The sequence below is a fragment of the Opisthocomus hoazin genome, chromosome 10 (assembly GCF_030867145.1).
Source record: "Opisthocomus hoazin isolate bOpiHoa1 chromosome 10, bOpiHoa1.hap1, whole genome shotgun sequence".
Lineage (NCBI taxonomy): Eukaryota > Metazoa > Chordata > Aves > Opisthocomiformes > Opisthocomidae > Opisthocomus > Opisthocomus hoazin.
In genome coordinates, this window is record NC_134423.1 from 29,797,190 (window position 1) to 29,816,532 (window position 19,343).

At 51.7% G+C, this 19,343-nt stretch overlaps 1 protein-coding gene across 2 annotated transcripts in view; it reads right to left on the minus strand.

Annotated features, from left to right (window-relative positions):
• The window catches only part of IGDCC4 (immunoglobulin superfamily DCC subclass member 4), a 100,332-nt gene that overhangs the window by 25,407 nt on the left and 55,582 nt on the right, over nt 1–19,343 (minus strand). Inside the window, exons 5-10 of one of the 2 annotated variants that reach the window (XM_075431571.1) lie at nt 8,016–8,150; nt 5,166–5,321; nt 4,244–4,654; nt 3,335–3,499; nt 2,098–2,235; nt 457–627 (exon numbers count right to left, since the gene is read on the minus strand). In XM_075431571.1, the coding sequence (XP_075287686.1) occupies nt 457–627; nt 2,098–2,235; nt 3,335–3,499; nt 4,244–4,654; nt 5,166–5,321; nt 8,016–8,150 (1,176 nt within the window). Of the gene's footprint in view, nt 1–456; nt 631–2,097; nt 2,236–3,334; nt 3,500–4,243; nt 4,655–5,165; nt 5,322–8,015; nt 8,151–19,343 lie in introns of both variants that reach the window. The other variant, XM_075431570.1, reaches the window with a different exon arrangement.

Consider the following 19,343-nt stretch of genomic DNA (forward strand, 5'->3'; position numbering starts at 1 on the left):
AGGATGTCTCCGCTCTCTGACAAGAGTGGTACAGTTATGCTCTACCGTTGACTTTACCAGCCAGGTGATACAGGAAAAAATATAACGTTGCAAAGTCGCTGGGGGAATTTCTCAAGGTATTCAGAGATAAAGCCATCTTTAACCACTGCTGGAGTCTGGCTTGGGCTCAGTTCTGTTCGGCAGAACTGTCTATCCACTCCCAAATGTCGTAACATTGGAGCTTGGGGGTTTTGTCTGTTTCTTTCTTTCTAAGAGTTTTCACAGCTGCACAGGAGGGAGGAAAGACCCCACCACCCAGGCAAGCAGCAAGACCTACAGGGGCTACTCAACAGAAAGATAAAAGGTGTACTTTGGTCTAACCAAAAGCAATGGTTACAATTCCCTAATGAAAGTATCTCTGATTCCCCAGTGTCCTGCACACCCTGCCCCAATCCCAGGCACTACCCAGCCTCCTACCATGCGTCTGGTTGTCCCTGTCGGGAGTCCGATGCTGGGTCCACTCAGAAGGGGCCCCATAGCCCATGCTGGTGCTGGCGGCGATGCGAACTTTGTATACTTTGTTGGGATGGAGCGAGTAGAGAGTGATCTGAGTCTCATTTCCACCCACTTCCATGGAGGTGACCTGATCTGCTGGAACCAAGGCAACACCATTGAAAATGTAGTTTTCCCAGTCAAAGGGAAATAGAGCCGAGCAGCCACAAAGCCCACCTACGCAGTGTCATCTGCACGCCCTGGGCTGCCTTGGCGTTGCCCAACGCAATCTCACACCACCAGGAAAAACTAAAGACTGGACAGAGCTGATGTCCTGACTGACAATCCCCTCCAGCACACTCCAAACTGCCACCTCCTTCAGCCCCACCGAGCCTGCCTGGAGGAGGGCTGTCAGAAACTCTTCTGCCGCTGCTGACGCGACGGCAGAACACGAACACAGCCGACAGCAGCTGTTCCAGTGCTTCTCCTCACTGTATTTAAGGCCTCACCCTAATGTGAACCAGAACTGCCCAGCAGCCCTGCTTTCTGCAAAATTCACACCTTCACCCATGCCAGGTCTTACCACTCTCTCTTTAGCCCACTGAAGTTCCTAAGGGAGATGACAGGAAATTTAAACTGAGAATGGCCTGGGATTTTCACTGTAACAACTAATTGGTCTTGCCTGTTTGGTGAATGCAGAGGTCTTGCTTTTGAGCTTCACCTGGTGTAAGCTCAGCTGGGAGCGCTGTCCCTGCTATGTAACAGCATTTTCCAACCTATGATTCTATGAATCTATGAATCTATGATTACTGAGTGGGATCCCTGGACTGCAAACGTCGCCAAGGTTTCACAATGCCACAGAACCACATGCAGGTTCAGGGCAAAAAAATAAGAGCTAGGAGTCCCAGTGCAGACTACTAATCCAGATCAAACACATGGGAACACGTGCAGCACTTAACCACACTCCCCATCCTTCTCTTAGTAAGTATCATGACCCCAGGAAGTGAGAAGCTGCAGAGCTTTGACAGTTTTAAGAGCAAATACCCAGAAGGATCTGCAAAGCAAGCACACGTGGCATTGGAACATCTGCATCCAGCATAGGTAAATGTTACTATCCCTTCTGAGGGCTTCTTAGAGAGTCTGACAATAAATAAAACTGGATAAAACTCAGCAATAGAGCAAGACAGCCTGTCTAGGACACTTGCTTTTTTCCCCACAAGGATCACCCTGATTAGACTCCATGTTGAAGGAAGCGAGTGCATCTACCCTTCTTCCCCAGCCAGCACAAAGCTCTTCCCCCAAAACACACCGTGCAGACGGCACCGGAGGGCTGCTCACGCGGACACGCACGGGGCAGCACAGACAACGCCAGCGTCAGGACACTCCCCTGGGGACACAGGCTCCTCCAGAGCAACAGAAAAAGGCACCTCGGAGTAGCGTGAAGTAGCACAGCACTGGCACTGCTGTGATTACCAATAGCACAACCAGGCTGAGAGGGGACTCTTCTCCTGCCCTGGGTAAAAGGGGTCCCCCCGTTTTCAGCCTTGCACCTCCTCCCCTCAACAGGACATGCTGTTAACACTGCTGGAGCAGAAGATACAACCCCCCAAACAGCGTTCCCCTCACCTTCCTTGAGGGTGCAGTAGTCGATCTTGTACTTCGTTATCTTGCCATTACTCAGCTCTGGAGGAGGAGGCAGCCATGTCACACGGATGTCACCAGGAGTCATGCTCGAGAGGGACAGCTGAGGGGCAGCACTAGGAACTGGGCAGAAGCAACAACGGGAAGTCAGCAAAGACCGGGGCGAGACCTCCACACACCTCTGCCAGCTCTCTCAGCTGGCTGGAGGCCACTGCCTGGCCTCGGCCCTGCGCAGCCACTGGTGACACGCTGCCTGTCACAGGGCAACCATCACCCCGCAGCTCTCCAGCAGCTCAGACCACTGTCAGGGTGTCCGGCGAGCGTAGACGGTGGGCTGCTCCGCTCAGACAGGCTGCTTAGAGCCTGCTGCCCACACCACGCTACCCTCTAGGGAAGCAAACCGCGACCCCGTCTCCCCTGAAAAATGGTCAGGTTAGCACGGATCAGCTAACCAGCCCACGCTGTGCTGTGGAGCACGGAGGAGACACTCAAGGAGATGGCTCAGCGATCCAGACTTCAGTCCGGGAATCCCCATTCCCTCGAGAATCACAGCTCAGCGCTGCAGGCAGCTTTCAACTCCGCTTTTCAGGCTGCAGACACACACGGTTCACTATGTCAGGAGTATTAAAAACATAAAAAGCACCCTGTAGCATAGCAGGGGCTTGCACGACGTCTGCCAAAACCACCGGTTCTTGCCTCTGTCCTGCAGTCTGTTGAAAGCCGTACATGTCCTCCCCTGTTGAGCAGCTGTCCTTCTGGCACGCTGCCTTTACTGCCTGCAAAACGCTACGTGATCCATGGTAAAAGCAACACAAACTACTGGCTCGTAAGGGAACCAACCTCAAGGCTGCTCCTAACCCTACAAATTGCAATAGATGTCTCTCAAGTCTGGCCCAGAGTCCAGTCTGGAGCAGTATCAGATTAGCTAGGGGCAAGCCCAGAGGAGCCGACTGCAGTTCCCACAGGATTCTCATGAGCCCCAGTGTCAGTAAGATCATTTTCATGGTCTTTATCACCCAAGGTGATGATCAGACCAGCGTGGGGTGCTGTGGTTTTGGTTGGTTTGTTGTCTTTTTTCAAAAGGGCTTCTGGCAAGAAGCCGTAGGAGCAGCACGTTTGGGTTTCTAGGAGTTGATACTATTCTCCATAGCATATTCAATGCTCACCATGAAACAGGCCAAGAACATTTTACAGGCACCAGTACCCATCTAACTCAACGCACCGTCCTCCAGGGTCTGAACAACGATGGAAGAGGACGTCCGGCTGGCTCCGAGCTGAGAATACGCGACCACGTAGAAGACATAGTTGGTGTTGGGTTCTAGGTCCTTGACTTGCAGCTCAGTGGTATCATTGTTGACAGCAAACTGGTATTCCACATTATCTGTTCCTAGAGCCAAGGAAACACTGATCAGCAGGTCAGTGAACTGCCAAGGCACTCCTCGAAAAAATCACTTCGTTCACAAGGTCCATAGTGTAAATCCACCCTAAAAATCGCTATGTCTTCTCCAATTTCCCCAGCACCTGCACGAAACCCATCTCTTCTGTGAATTGTTTGGGCGGACACATTCAATGCCTCAATGTTAACATCTCCATTTTGACTCAAGCTCCTCAATCCATGCTAAGGCAGCTGAAGTTACCAGCTTAATTTTCAAAAGAGCTCTGGCAACAGTTCAGCAGCAGTACTGGCTTGCTGGCTGTTTGGGAAGACAGACCCCAAGAGACCCGAGTGCCTCACTTCACATTCTGGGTGGGAATGATTTAGTGATTACCCCTGCACACAATGTAGCTGTTTAATATCTCCATTAATAATCACATCCTTTGCATATAAAAATCAATGTGTTGGGGGAAAAGGTAAGGAACAGAAATAAATTTCCAAAGTGCCTGGTCCCAGCGGAATCCAGACAACTCCGGTACATGGACACGCTACTGCTGGTCAACCAATTAGTACGTGGCGGCTAATCCACAGCCACTGTCACCGGCCGATGCCGACTCCAAGAGAAAAGTCCTTTACCTGCAATGCAAAGGGCAAAACTAACTGGAATTGCCTCACACTTGTCACAAGCAGGGACGACCTGTGCCTTGTGTCTTGTACCTGCAACACAGCTGTGTCGCACAGGCCGGTAACACCTACCCACAGCCCGCTGGTAGTGTAACGAGAAGCCAATGATCTGCTCGCTGTTGTACTCTGGCCGCTCCCAGGACACCAGGACTGTGGTGCTGGAGAGGGACACGGCTGACACCTTCTTGGGAGCGCTGGGCAAACCCTCCCGCACGATCACTGAGAGCTTGGCAGTGGCACAAGCCATGCCCAGGCTGTTCTCAGCCACGCACTGGTAGTAGCCAGCATCCTCCAACCCGATCTGGTTAATGACGAGGCTCCCGCTGCTCTGCACCTTCACCCGCCCGTTGGAGAGGATGGCCTCGCCGTTCTTCAGCCAGTGAATGCTTGGGGCTGGCTCGCCCTCCGCCTTGCAGACAAACCGGGCCGTGCTGGCTCGGGTGCGTGAGATGGTTTCAGGAGCCTGGGAGATGCTGGGTGTAGCTGGGAGGAGAGGGGACAAATTAATGCAGGAAGGAGGAGGAGAAGATAGCAAAGCAAATCCCTTCTCCTCCCCGCTCAGCGCTATGTTTTATTCAGTAGCAGCTTTGCTTACAAGATAGGATTTGCCAGGCAGACTCTAGGGGCTTAATTTAGACTCTGTCCAAAAGGAAAAATAAATTCTGTATCAATCATGTGCTGCGTTCCCTGATCCTAGACTGTTCTCTCTGCTGGCTCCCACGATACTGAAAGTTAATTGCTGATACAGATTTCCACGGGGGAACCCTGGAAACAAGAATAAGGCATAAAATGGTTCGGTAAATACAAGAAACTAAACCCGAAATTAAAGAGGTGACTCTCCCACCGAGACCTACCCCAGCCCAGGGCCTCCGGGCTATAACCTTGCTCCCTTCTTACCCAGCAGAAGCCACAAATGCAACTTCTCGGGGAGCTCCTGGATGTTGGTCCAGGTGATCTACAGCTACCTGGAGCATCTATCCCACTCTCTACTCACCAAGGACCCGGAGCTCAGCTGCTGCTGTAACAAACTGCCTGGTCTGGGGTTTGTTGGCACGGCAGACGTAGACCCCCGAGTGATGGGGCTGGCTGGAAGGAATGAGGAGATTTGTCCGGCCCAGCACAATCACATCTGTGGAAACGGGCTTTCCATCTGCAGGAAGAAACGTGCACAAATGTGGGAGGGAGCTCCACGCCACCCTTTAGTAAAGCCTGTAAACAACACATCTACAGAGTCAGGATAACAGCAGGGGAGCAGAGACCCCAACGTCCCAAACCCCAGCCCAGAGGATGATCCCTGCTGGGACACTCCGCAGTGCTCGACCGAGCGTCAGCCAGCCCCGGCCAACACTGGCCCAAGGTTCAGTTTAGCCTGTAAGAACCAAAAAAGTTCTGGTTTGGATCAAAACAGTCTCTGATGCCTAGGGAGTGCCTGCAACAAGAGCCCCTCGGAACAGCACGTTCAAGGGAAAGCTATGCTACCACACATTTTGGAAAAGCTTCTGGATCTGCCTGCTGACCCCCACGCACAAACACGGACGCCTCCTCCCCTCACTCGTTAATGCGAACGTCAGCAAGAGCGCTGAACCACCAACAGCTCAGGGGTTTTCCCTCCTCTAGGTCCCGGACACGAACCCAAATTTACTGAGCTTCCCGATTCATTCTTTGCCCCCATCTTGGCTCCTGACCCGTGAGGTATCAGGAAGATATCTGGTTCTCCTTGGGGCTCTGGTGTTTGGGTCAGAGACACGGGCTGTGGGCTGCCCTCTCCTCACTCTCCTGGCTAGATGCTCAGCACTGCTGAGCAGGGAAGGAGTAAAGGGTGGCTCCATCCCCCTGGCCAGAAGCTGAGCCATCCTTTTACAGCATCAGATAGCCCTAGGCTCCTCAGCACGCCACGGACAAGGCAGGAGGCTGGCGCTGGGCACTGCTTATTCTCAGCATTGCTCTGATGTGAGAAGCACGGGAACCGTGGTGTTGGTACCTCTGAATGAGTGTGGGGGAGGAAAGCCAAGAGCTGGGGACGGAGTATGAGCAAGCAGAGTCTTGCCAAGGAAAGACCTGGACGGGAGGTCAGGAAGCCATGGCCAGCTCTGGCACAAGTCAGCAGACTGGGAGAGCCAGCGAACTTGTGCAGTACCTGTGCAACACCAGAGCTTGTCCCTCTCCACCTGCAGCAGCACGGATGTCCTTCAGACAGTAAAAACTCAGTACTCGCCTGTCTTTGCCTCTCACAGATTCAGCTGAGCCTGTATCTGGAGACAGGAGCAAGCTCTCCACCTCCGCTGTGAGCAGCTGCACCTACTTAGCACCATCAGCAGGGAACGCAGCTGAGATCAGGTCCTCTGCCCCCTCCATCCATTTTGGGGGTCTTCAGGTGGTCTCACAGTTCAGTGGCTGCACGCCCAGAGGAGGAGAAAATCTGTGCACCCCGTTTGCACTGGGTGGTTTGAAAATCCGACTCCAGATGGTAGCAATTAGCTGACGCCACCAAGGCTGGCAACAGCCAAACTGGCAACCTGGAGGTACGATCCTCCGTGCTACCTACACGACTGATCGCCCAGTGACCCGGCCTGCTCCTTAACAAAGCCTTGGAGAGAAACGCGCTTGTGTAACACGGAACGGCTAGCACTGCTCATCCATCTTTTCTAATTGAAGAGTCCACACTGGGAAGCAGTGGGGGACCTAGCAAACACTTTAAAATAAAGCATGCAAGGAACTGTTTCAGCAACCTTTCCCCCCTTCCGCCTCCTCTTCCCCTCATCCAAAAAACTTTCATAGTAATTAAGTCTTATAATGTCTGCTCTACTCTGGGCATCGGTAGCTCTCAGTAAAGCAACGAATATGTGATCTAGCATGGGAAAGCTGAGTATTTGTAATTGTGAAGTGCACAGGATAAAAAAGAAACATTTTTGCCAGAACATTTAATGCTTGCTGATTTGATTTCCAAAGATGTATCCTCTGAGATTTTTTTTGCTCCTTTTTTGTGGGGAAGAGGAAATATTTATACACACTAAAGTCACTGCCTGTGGCCAAGTCTGGGCTGAAGACCAACCACAACAAATAGTTACAGGGGAGAGGAGTCTTAGACCATGACCCAGATTTATGAAAATGACAGAGAGCCTTTTCTGGGGGAGATTCAACTCCTGAGCTGAGAACGTCTTCAGTCAGAGCCTCTGAAACCCATCTGATGGATGTGACACTCAGTGAAGTGACACTAGCACCCTACTCGTGATTTAGGCTATCAGCCCGTGGTGACGTATGCCAGTCCGGCTCATTTGTACATCTTCAACGAGACCTAAGCATCTTCTTGGTCCTCTCATCACCAATCTGACCACAGCAAGACTTTTGAATAAAAACCTCCCAGCAACACTCCCAGCCACTCCAATGATTAACAGATCTTCTCGCATTTTTATAATCCTGCAAGATAATACGAGATATTTCTCCAGTGCCATGGCAGATTCCGCAGAATCCCCACTAACCTCTGAGTCCCCGGAGGAGTGGCTGGACCTGACCTCATCTCACGACCTTCAGTGCTCAAGCTCACACAATGAAGATGACTAATTTAGATGAACAGGCATCCAGGCACTAAAACTTCATCTCTTTCACAGGTCAAACAGCTATAAAGCGAGCTGCGCGCTTTGTAACCTTCTAGATTTAATTAGTAACTCCAGTTTAGCAAGGACACCCCACATTGTGACACCACCTGCGTCATTAGGTGCAGACGTAACAAGCACCCTTCCTGCCACACAGATTTTTTTTTTTTTGCCTGTTAATGGATTTTAAAAATAAAGTGTCCACAGGTTCCTCTTGACAACAAAAGCTTAATTCTGTCCCTCGTGCTCACCCTGTCGTATCCAGGAGACGAAGGGGGTGGGATCGGCAGCCGCCATGCACTCCATCACCACGCTCTCCCCGGCCACCACCGTGGTGTTCTCCGGAGCGGCGACGATGGTGACATCTCCTCCCGCTGGCTGGGAACCTAATGTCAAAAACAGAAAGCAAAGTCTGTCCTTCCAAGTCACAAAGTCCCTAGAAAAACACAAAACGCAGAGCCCAGACACCTTGGCCGTGCTTCCCCAGGCAGCCTGACGTGTGGCAACAGCTCACGCCCAGTCGGAGGAGAAAAGCAGGTCTTGGTTTTACATGACCGCAGTATTTTTGCTACAGAAATGAACCAAGGGGTGCCCTGCAGATTTACTCTAATCACTCTGGCCCTAGTAAAAATCAGTATCAGGATTTTCACATGGAAATTAAGTAGTTTCAAAGCAGCACCTTCCTCAACTGTTGCTAAATGGATGTTTGCTAATTAGATGAAACCAGACACCTCAAACAGAGCAGCAGCAACACAACACACCCTCTGCCACGGCATTGTAACAGCTCAGAAAGAATCCAGCAACTTGGTTAAAGAAATTCTAGCATCCAGGCACTTTCCTATAAACTGCAAGAAAGAGAGGTCAAGCCTCTGTGCCCAGGCCTTCACCTGAAGGCACAAAGACTCAGTCGGCCATGACACCTCTGGAGCAAAGGGTGCTATTTAGCTGATACGTGCACAAGACAAACAGCCAACACGTAAATCAAGGATCGTTTACAGGAAGATCTACAGGCTGCATTGCACAACGTCTTGAGAACAGGACGGGGATTTTGGGCTTGAAATGAACCTTCTGCCTGCATCTGCCCACTGCTGAGCAGAGGTTGAGGGAAGGTTAAGGAAATGCCCTCGCAGCGGCCAAATTTCTGTTGTCAGATGAAAACAACTGAAGCACTCTTGAGCCGACCAGACTGTTCAAATACCTCGACAGTAGCAACCCTGTTCATCCAGGTCTTCCAAACATGTCTAACTCTGAGGGACACTTGTTGTTGTCCTCATGAAGACAGAATCACAGAATGTTCGGGGTTGGAAGGGACCTCTGTGGGTCATCTAGTCCAACCCCCCTGCCGAAGCAGGGTCACCTACAGCAGGCTGCACAGCACCGCGCCCAGGCGGGGCTGGAATATCTCCAGAGAAGGAGACTCCACAGCCTCCCTGGGCAGCCTGTTCCAGGGCTCCGTCACCCTCAGAGGGAAGAAGTTCTTCCTCAGGTTCAGCTGGAACTTCCTCTGCTTCAGTTTGTGCCCATTGCCCCTTGTCCTGTCGCTGGGCAACACTGGAAAGAGTCTGGCCCCATCCTCCTGACCCCCACCCTGCAGATATTTAGAGGCATTTCTAAGGTCCCCTTGCAGCCTTCTCTTCTCCAGGCTGAACAAGCCCAGCTCCCTCAGCCTCTCCCCACAGGAGAGATGCTCCAGAGAAAAACAGAGTCATACAGGACAAGTAATTTTTAGGCCTGCTCCAGGTGCACCCAGGATCTAGCAGAGAAAGCTGCTGGCAACAGGTTTCAAACAAATAAAAGCGGGATCTTTTTGCACAGTACAAACTCACTGTCTCAAGATGCTACAGAGTTCAAAACCCAAGTGACTCAGACAAGCTCACGAAGGACACATTTACCGAAACTCAGACACGAAGGTCTCACTGCAGTCCCCAGCCCAAGACGTCCCCACATCCCTGACCGTCTGATGCCGAGGGAGATATCCAAGGAAAGCACCACGTCCTCCCCACCCAGTGTTTTTTTACATGCTCTCCTCTAGCACCTGCTGGTCACTTTTGGAGCAGGCACCACAACGGCTGGACTTCTGGCCTGACCCACACTGGCCATTCACGTGGCATCCAAGCAACATCCATTCATACTTGACTTTCTTGTGAATGTAAACCAGCAGAGCTTTGGCTTCAGCACACAGGCTGCCTGCATGGCAGGACGCTACACATCGCTGCACCAAACACACCGTGCTTAGCCCATCTCCAGGCTCGTTGCCATTCAGGCTAGCACAGAAGTCTTGCCAAAGAGAGTTGGTTCAACACTGAAATTTTCTTGCAGCCCATACTTGTGTTAAAGGGATTTCCATCTGTAGTGTTACACGAGCACAGTTTGAAAGGAGCCAGCAAAATCCCAGTGGCACCCCAGGAAAGCGGGCGGGCAGGAGCCGGAGCTTGCCCAGCAGATGGAAGCAGAGACCGAGGAGCGCCCACAGGCCCTGCCTGGGGCATCAGCTGGACCCCACCGAACCGCAGCCCCAGCCCTGGGCGAACACCAGCAGCAAGGGCTGCCATGGGCATGAAGGAAAAGCGACGCCAGCCGCGCTCCTTCCCAGAGAACGAGTACGCGACACAGAGGGCCTGGTGGGCACAGGCACACGCAATCTCCTTTCCTGCGTACAGCACGGTGTGGGCTGGCCAGGGCTTGGCTACCTTCGCGTAGACGAGCTGTTCACATCATTCATGCCTACAGACACTTTCAGCCTCACAGCCATCACGTCCAGCTGCAGCAGGACAACTTGGGGACAAGGAGAAACCACATCAGAGGCCTCATTGACAAACAGATCAAAGTCCCAGCCACTCTTAACCGCGGCACCAAGGCTGGGCTTGGGAACTACCAAGACAAAAAATGGGCTTAATGCAAAAACAGGCACAAGATCTTCCATAACAGGCACGTAAGCCGAACGATCAGAGAAACACAAGGCTCTCTGGAACAGCAGCTTTCTTTTCACTCCAGCTCTAGCTCAATAAAGCACCAAAATCCACGAGTAATCATTAGTCCTGCAAAACAACGGCGCAGGGACTCCAGCGAGACCCAGCTGGATGGGTGAGGCTGCTCAGCACATCACTAATGTGAGACCTCTACTCTTTCTCTACCCCACATGGCAGAGAGGGATGAGGCAACGTGGGAGAAAGAACAAGGAGAAGGAGTTTTCCAGCCAGGATTTGGAAGGAAACATATGAGAAAGCACCAGAAGCAAAGGAAAAGGCTTTTACAGCAGCTGTTAGAGATAAAGCCACAGTGCTGGGAAGACACTGGAGAACCCAACACGCTGTGATGAGGTTGGTTGCAAGAGTCAGCTGGGGAAAGAGGTGTAAAGGAGCCAGGTGAGGAGCTGCTCTCTGCCGAAAAGCTGGCAGCATGGCTGCACGTGGTCACACTCTCCACAGATCACTGGCTCAGGCCCGCTCACCCTGCGCAGGGCTCAGCGGCCTCATCTGCCCACCCTGGAGACCCATCGCCCACTGTGGGGCCACAGCAGCTTTTGGTGAAAATGAACAGGGCAGCAGCCTACACCCCAGGTCCTGGGAGCAGGAGTAGTCGGGGACAGACTTCCAGCCTGCCCCGGCAGTGAGCTGCTTTACCGCACACCATCGGCTGCCTGCATACCTGCCGGGCAGAACATGGCTGAAACGTGTCTGTGTGCACAAAGCTGTCCCCTTCTGCAGTACTGGGGGGAAAAAAATAAATCTAGAGTTAGAAAATAACACCAGCCAGATGGCAATATATTCCCTGCCAGATTTCCAAGCAGCTTTCTCTACCAAGCTTAGGGCAGAGCGAGACAGAAAGCTCCTCAAACACGACTTAAACACGCATCTGCTGCACTCAGGTGCATGGTCCCAGGTGCTGATTGGCAAAGGCACCTTACAGGTCACAGAAACTTCATGTGAAGGCACTTGTCCCACATCACTTGGTCCCTCGACAGCTGCCGTGTAGGGCTGCGAGTCACTAGGAGAGGGATTTTACAAGCTGCTCAAATGCCCATCCTGAAGCGGTCCCAGGAGCCACCAGTCCATCTCTGCAACCTCCTGGTGAAGCGCTGCTGTACAGGCACAGCCTACAGCTTCACCGGGGGCCTCACATTTCTCCTGGCTGGGGAAGGACCAGTGAAACACCTCCCCATCCTCACCCCGAAAAGTCCCGCAGCAGCCCTGCACGCTGCCCGTCCCACGCCCTGGCTGCACTGGGAAGCAAAGAGCAAGGAGCTTGCCGGTGGCCAGGCAACCCCAAGGGCTGACAACTACCAACTTACCCAGCTCTGTGCTTACTCTGCAGCAGGTAGAAAGAGAGCTGATACCAGGGCTTCCTGACAGCCAAATCCAAGGGCACAACTCAAGGTCTCTCTGACAACCATGAGAGGTAACAGCCACAGGGATCTGTAGCTCAAACATCCATTTCTGCTTCCATCGCCCTCAGCCAAAACTCTGGTTTCAGCCTTGAAAAACTATTGGGAAAACATATCAGCCCAGACCCCACATCTGTTTGTCACTGATTATTATTCAAATTATACTATAAAACCAAACAGTTCTGCTTGCTTTCCCAGCACGTTCCTGGCGTGTGCATGGCTGAACGCCCCCTACACCTCTTGTGCACACAGACACATTTCTCTCCAGCTTTGTATTTCACTGCGGGTCTGTCAGAGCAAGCCTAGACCTCAAGCTCCTCCTTAAACTGAGCCCCCTTAGAGTATATTTTTCACCTGCTGTCTCAATAGGCTGGCTGGATAGGTTAACTGCTGCAAAACTGCTAAGGTTTTGTTTGTTTTGAAGAGTTCCCAGGAACAGCACCGAGCTAACCAGGAAAACCTCCATGCAGGGGATTCCAACAAACATGAAAGAGTAAAACCAACGTGAGTTTTTTCTCTCCCTTGCCATTAAGATAATTTCAGGTCAAGAGGGAATGCTGTTTGAACCAAAGGAAAGGAGAGCTGCAGTTTCCACGACATCTTTCACTGTCTGAACAAAGCAGGTCACTGAACGCACCTGCGCCACGCTGCCCCTTCTGCGGCACGCAAAGCTTCCACAGTGCTGCTCTTTAAAACCCGGGCTTTGAGATTTCCCAGCTCTGTTTTGTCTTTCCAAGTAGCAAAGCTGCTCTAGGCAAAAGCTTTGCACAGCCCAAGGCACAACCTGTGGATTCTTATCAAAACTCACTGTCACTGGTGGCCTTTGTGGACTTCTTGCCCTCCTGAATCAGATGGATCAATTTTTCCCTCTTCTACTGAAATAACGCTGCAAGGTGCAAACATGGCTCTGAGCTGACTCTGAGCAGTGCACTAAGGCCGAGGGAAATCCTCTGTGCACCGAAAGAGCTGGAGATGAACTAACTCTTTTCCTGCACGGTTCGTCAACCTGTGCACGTGCTTGTGTTTGCACAGGGAGACAGCACGGGTGCCATCACGGAGCAAGAGTCGAGACTTACCGATATTCTGCAGAAATGTTTCAAAATATTCCCCCAGGTTTTATTGTTAAGGAACAACTCACTATAGCAGACTTCTTACTGAGGCATTTTTCCACTTTCCTATCCTGAGACAGGAAAGTCTGGCCAAACCCAGGTGCTCCGCTTTTTTGCATCGTTGCTCCCATGGGTGCCCTCAGCCAGGCGGTGAGCAGGCGCTGAGGAAACACAACCAATCGCTTATGATCCAGTGCAGTATAAAACCAAAAGGCGGTGGGGAGGGGGGCACAGGGAGCCTTGAGCCAGCCAGCGAGCACGGCAGACAGCTCTCGGCACACAGGCTGGCTGTGACCTCTCAAACCCCAGTCTGCACCATTTCAAAGTGAAGGGGAACTGTGAGCAGGGACGTGAAGGGAGGCACCATGGGGAGATGCTTGGGACAAAGCTCAAAATGTTTGCTTGAAGTTACAGCTTGAGTTGTAACATACACGAGTGATTTCAAACTTCAAGAGTTTCCAACTTGGGGCTGCCTCTGCTGCATCCCTAATTCCTCAGCTATCCCCTCCCACCTCCCTGCTCCTGTCTGTGCAGAGAATCCGCAAAGAATTCGGGCAGCGCAACAGGAGGAAAATGTTTTTTCTTCAGCCAATTTGTGACGGTCGTTTGCAGTGACAAGAGGATGAATTCTCAGACGGGAACTAACACCTCTCTCCCGACTCCATAAACACCCTGCCTCGGCGAAAGCGCTGGAAGGTCAAACCCGACTTGCACGGTGACACACTCAGCTCTCAGCTGTCGGCAGTTCAAGATTTGGAGATGGCCAACAATCAAGCAGCTATCTTCTGTTCCGCGAACTTTCTCACCCTCTGCGGAGCAGGAGCATGAAACCTTATTCATCCCACGAGTCTCCTCCGGGAACAGATTCTAGCACCGAGCAGCTGTTCATTAGAGAAAGTCAATGCTGTCACTGCTGTTGTTCTGCAGACAATAAAGGAGCAAATTACCCATTGCAAAGCACACACCTTCAAAAAGGCAGGCGCTGTGTTCGCAGAGCATGTCCTGCTCCCGCTCCCTAGCTCCCTCCTTTTTCCTCAGACAACTCACAGACCTCCTGGACTGTTCAGGGAGAAAGCTGACAGCAACCACAGAGGAGAAGAAACATCTTCCACACCTGCCTTCCTCCTCCCTTTATACTTTCTTGGAAATTTATCTACAATTTATTTCTACTTCTGGGCTAGACCCAGGACAGGAGATAACCAGCATCTAAAATCTTCAGGCAGAACACTTACCTAACTGTATCCTAACGCTTTGGCATATCTGCTTTGGGGGGAACATAAACAACGTCAGCTCCCAAAGCTGAGCATGCTTACAAAAGAAGAAATGCTTGTTGCTAACTGCTCACCCACACAATGCACAGCTTTGCGAACAGGAAAGCAAAGCAGGCAAGAGAGGGCCGGCACCAGCGACTTTCAGAAGTGGCTAGAGATGTTGAGCGCTGCCCTCCCAGCACCCTACGATTCAGGGTTCCCCAAAGCATCACAAGTCAAACGCTGCCTCCTCTTCTCCCCAGACACAGTTCTCACAACCACGCATCCTTTCTCAAAGCTACCATTTGCTTGTTTGGTTTTTCTTCCACCTTTCTACACCAGTCCCTGGGGCAGTTTGAATCCAAGCTCTCTTTTCCTCCATCACTGAAGCCGGGGAGGGAAGAATTCTGGTTACAAGATTATGGGCTCAATTCACCAAACGCTTAGTACTGCTTTGATGGCTCTCAGCACTCCTCCTCCTCTGCAGAGGATCAGGCTTTGGTTCACAAGCCTTGAAGGAGCTTTTAGATGTCTGTCTCGGCATAAACTCCAGCACTGACCACGCTTGGATACTGGGATACTGGGACAGCGAAAGTTGTCCCAGGGCAATCTGGCAGCACCAGTGCCCATAGGCTCCATCACTAGAAATGCCCCTTTCTTTCTCTTTTCAGGTGGCTGCAGCATGCCTGGGTCAGCACACATCGTCCTGGAAGGGAGGCTGAGAAGGAACCTGGCTTTCATTGCACAACTGACCCTCTATTGGCATAATGTTTTTTTTCTGCCCAGTAATATAAATGAGCTCAGTAAATCAGTTTTGTACTGTCTTTTTACCTTGCATCCTCAAAACATTTTGTAAGCAGTTATGCACTTGTCAATACAAAGATTTAATTGAAAAGCTGAATGGTGAAGAATTTATCTCCACCTTTTGGAACAGGGACAGAGTCTCTCTTCCTGCTTACCAAGTCAGCGCTGCAGCAGAGTGGCCAGACGTCATTTGTCATCTTTAAAGCAGCATACAAAGAAACATGCATAAATGATTTAAACACAGAAGTTCAATCACTTTCTTAGCGTAGTAAGAGACCTCCACACACAGCCCTTGTATCTCAAGCTACTATCACAAAATCTCCAAGCAAGAACTCAGCAAACCGATCCCAAAACACATGGTGCGACCTACGCTTCTAACAGCGGGCACAAACCCTGCTCCTTTAATGCCTGCATATACGTACGTGCAAAATGGAGAATTTAATAGATGAAATACATATATATACACATATATATTTTTATATATATATATATAAAAAGAGATTAATGAGTTATGATGAGGAGTGTTCATTTACTACTTGGACACACTCCTCAGACCAGCACCTGCCACAGCGTCTGGGATCTCTCCACCAAACACGTTACACGCCGAGTATGGCAGGAGGAGCTGCTCTAGGAACTGCTTTTTCACTTGGCTTGAGAGAAACAGCCTGTTAAGCATTCTCCCCAGCTCTCTGGCCTGTGCCTGGAAGGCTGGGGAGCACATGGATCCCAGCCCAGACAGGCAGAGGGGCCATCAGGCAGTCCTCTTTCACTCCCCTCAACTTCTTTATACAGCTGACAGACTTCAGCTCAGAAACCAAATCCTTTAATGTACTAGCTGAGCCATAAGTTGACACCCTGAACTACATGTAACCAGAAGCCCAGAAGCAGACTGAGCAGTGGCAGGTTTCCAGGAACTGCCTGGGATTTTTAGGGGGCTCTTCCCCCGCCCCCAAACCCTTGAACCTTCAGAGTAAGGAGTTTTACGTGTCCAGCGTACGTTTAGCTCTGCTGCAAAGCAGTCGGAGCGTGCTTTGCTCACCACTCCACCTCCAGCAAAGCTGTCAACATTGGCTCTCTGTTTGCGTACACGCATTTGGAACTGCTCTGCACCACGCCAAGAGGGACGGGAGCCAGCCAGACTGCACGACGAATTCCCGCTCGCTTCCCCAGCGAGCGCCTGGAAGCGCCTCCGTTTGCACCGCTCCGAGCAGGAGCTAGGCAAAATAAACAGGAGGTGCCGTGCCGGCAGCCGCGGCCACGCAGCCCCGCTGCACAGCGAGCTGCTGCTTCCTAGGAGAGTTCGGGTTCCTCTGGTACTCTGACAGATATCCAGGTTAGCCAAACGGTTGGAGATCTCAGGCCATGCACCTGAATCCTTGGAAGCCTGCAGATACACTGCAGAGAGCTTCTGGGAGGCAGAAGCAGCAGACCAGAGCTGGAACGTGGCAGAAGCAACAGGAAGCCCAAGCTGAAGGCACAGCAGACACTGACAGCTACCAGAAGAACTGTGTTGGAGCAGCATTGATATGGTCACTATTTTAGATATTAATTATTAATAAACAAGCCTTTGACCACTCGGCACTTTTTCACAAATCTTGGTGCTAACTCCTTGAAGGAAAGTGACTCAGTGTACAGCAGGGTTTAAACCTCTGGATCAGATGAGGGGCCAACAAAAAAAGAAATGAGAAAAGGAGCAGAGCTCACTCAGTGCCTCCGAAACAGCCTGGGGAACGGCAGAGCAGGCTCCCTGCCCCAAGCCTAACACCCAGACAGTGTATCTTACGCTGAGTCCCTAACACGTTGCAGGCCCCAGCCATTCGCAGCAGCTGCCAGGAACACAGACGAGAAGGATGAGGGCTACAAGAGGATGCTTTGCAGAGTTATCACCGAAACAGGAACCACCACACCGGGCAGGTCCCATGGCTGACAACGCCGCTGCCGCTGCAACACGCTGCTCTCAGCAGCACAGCGGCAGGGCCAGACCCCTTCCTCGATGCAACCTGTGCTGCTCCAGTCCAGACCTTCGAACTGCCCAGCTGCTGCGGGCACCGATCCTCCACACAGCTTCACCACAGTGCCTGAGCCCCGACCAGCCACAACGATGTCCTGGCTTCTCAGCAAGGCCAGGCTCTGGTCCAGTGGTTCAAGAGAAAGTCAGTCTCGCCCGAGCGCTGTCACTAACTGCGTGCTCTGCTGTGGGCACATCTCTCAGCATCTCCGTGACTCCATCAGCTCAGAGTTTGTAACATAGCTAATTCACAGAAGGAAAGGTGCAAAAGCCAGAAAGCATCAGAAGATCCTTAACAAAAGCCACAGTATCAGAGATATAAATATGGACACCCCCTCAAACCAGTAAACACCAAATGGCCCTGGGGACCTAAGCTTGCCAGCCCATGGGATTCAGTGGGAACATTCCCACACTTCTTTAACCATCATTACCCCATCTCTCTTTGTCATTTCTGAGGCCAGCACTCCACTTTCTAGGGTGATGCAGGAGAAAGCTCTGAGAAAAAAAGCTGTAAGGCAGATAAAGATGACTCTGTTACCCGTTGCAAAGAAATGAGACAGAGACATGGTCAACAGATGACCCTTCTGGCTGACAGGTCACGAGTCCCAAACTCCTCCTCACTCCGTCACCTCACCTTGTCTCAGTGACTGGAGCCATTTCACTCCAGCGACCTCCTGGTGCTCAGAGGTGATGTTTCGCAGGGGCTGACACCTATTTCATCAGGTATTTGCAATTCAGATTTCTTTGCAACATCAGATCTATTTGCAATTCACGACAGCAGAGAGGGAACAGGCTGGAGGGCCTGTGCTGAGCAGAAGCTTTACAACCTGACTTCTTTTTGACCAGGGCTTGTGCTCTGCCCCATTCTGTCTGCCAGCGATGGCCGTCCACGTTACTGTCGTGCATGGCTTTAAACATCACGGGCAGCCACCTTGTCGTGTGGTCTCTCTGATGCCAGGTACGCAGAACGCTTCCTACAAGCTACACTTGGAACACACAACATGCTGGGAGCCTACAGTAACACAGTCTGGCAGCAAACGAAGACTGCCAACTTGGAAGGAAGAAGTAAAAGCAGATGGATGCATCTGCATTAACTTAGGACAATGCAAATCTGTTTTTCTAGGAAAAGTCTGGAAGGCAAGCTGGCTTTCCATGGGGAAAGATCATTAGTGATACCCACAGATTCTGTCAAAGCCCTTCAGCTGGACAGTTGCTGCGCACTGCAGAGAGCCCCGATCTGTTTAAGGCTGTGCCTGAAGGCACAGTGGTTGGGAACACCACCTGCCCCTCCTTCTCCCATCCTTTTCTTCCTGCTTCTCACTCTCATCCACAATCCACGTGGCACTGCTCCTTGGCTGCACTGGAAATAGAGTTGGGCAAGAGCATCCCTCAGGTGCTGAAGGCAAACTCCCAGTGGTGTCCTGAGCAATCCCTGGCATTGGAGATTTCCAAGGGAGGGCTCAGGGCAGCACAGCTCAGCTCCTGACGCAGCCTCCCCCACCATTCTGGGTCGACTCACCCCATTCTTCTTCCTTAGCACCACCGAGCCTGTTGACACTGGTGTGTCTTTGGGACAGGGAAAATCCTTCTCCGTATGTCTGTCCCCTGTCTAAAGTGATGGCAGGGTGAGCTTTGCTGTGCCTCTAGACACCTGCAGCATTTCCACTCCAGCTGTTCGGATGCTGGAAGAGCTGTAGGACACCGCTAGCCCTTGACCTCAGACAGCCACCAAGGCTCTGCTGTAACACAGACGATTAATGATTAACAAGCGCCATCAGGAACCCAATCACACCAACCTTCCTGTCCCGCAGCCCACTGCAAGCTGGTGACCTAACGACGATCTCTATTCTTAGGTCCCTTCCAGCCCCACCGTGGAGGCACTGCCTGTTCAGTACCCTGTGGGAGAGGCCAGGTGGGATCCCCGCAGCGCAGACGTGCTGATGCACCACAGGGTTACACCAGCACCAAAGGACTCTGAGGAAAGCTGAATGAAGACTGCCGCTTAAAGCCCGCTCCAGTTAACG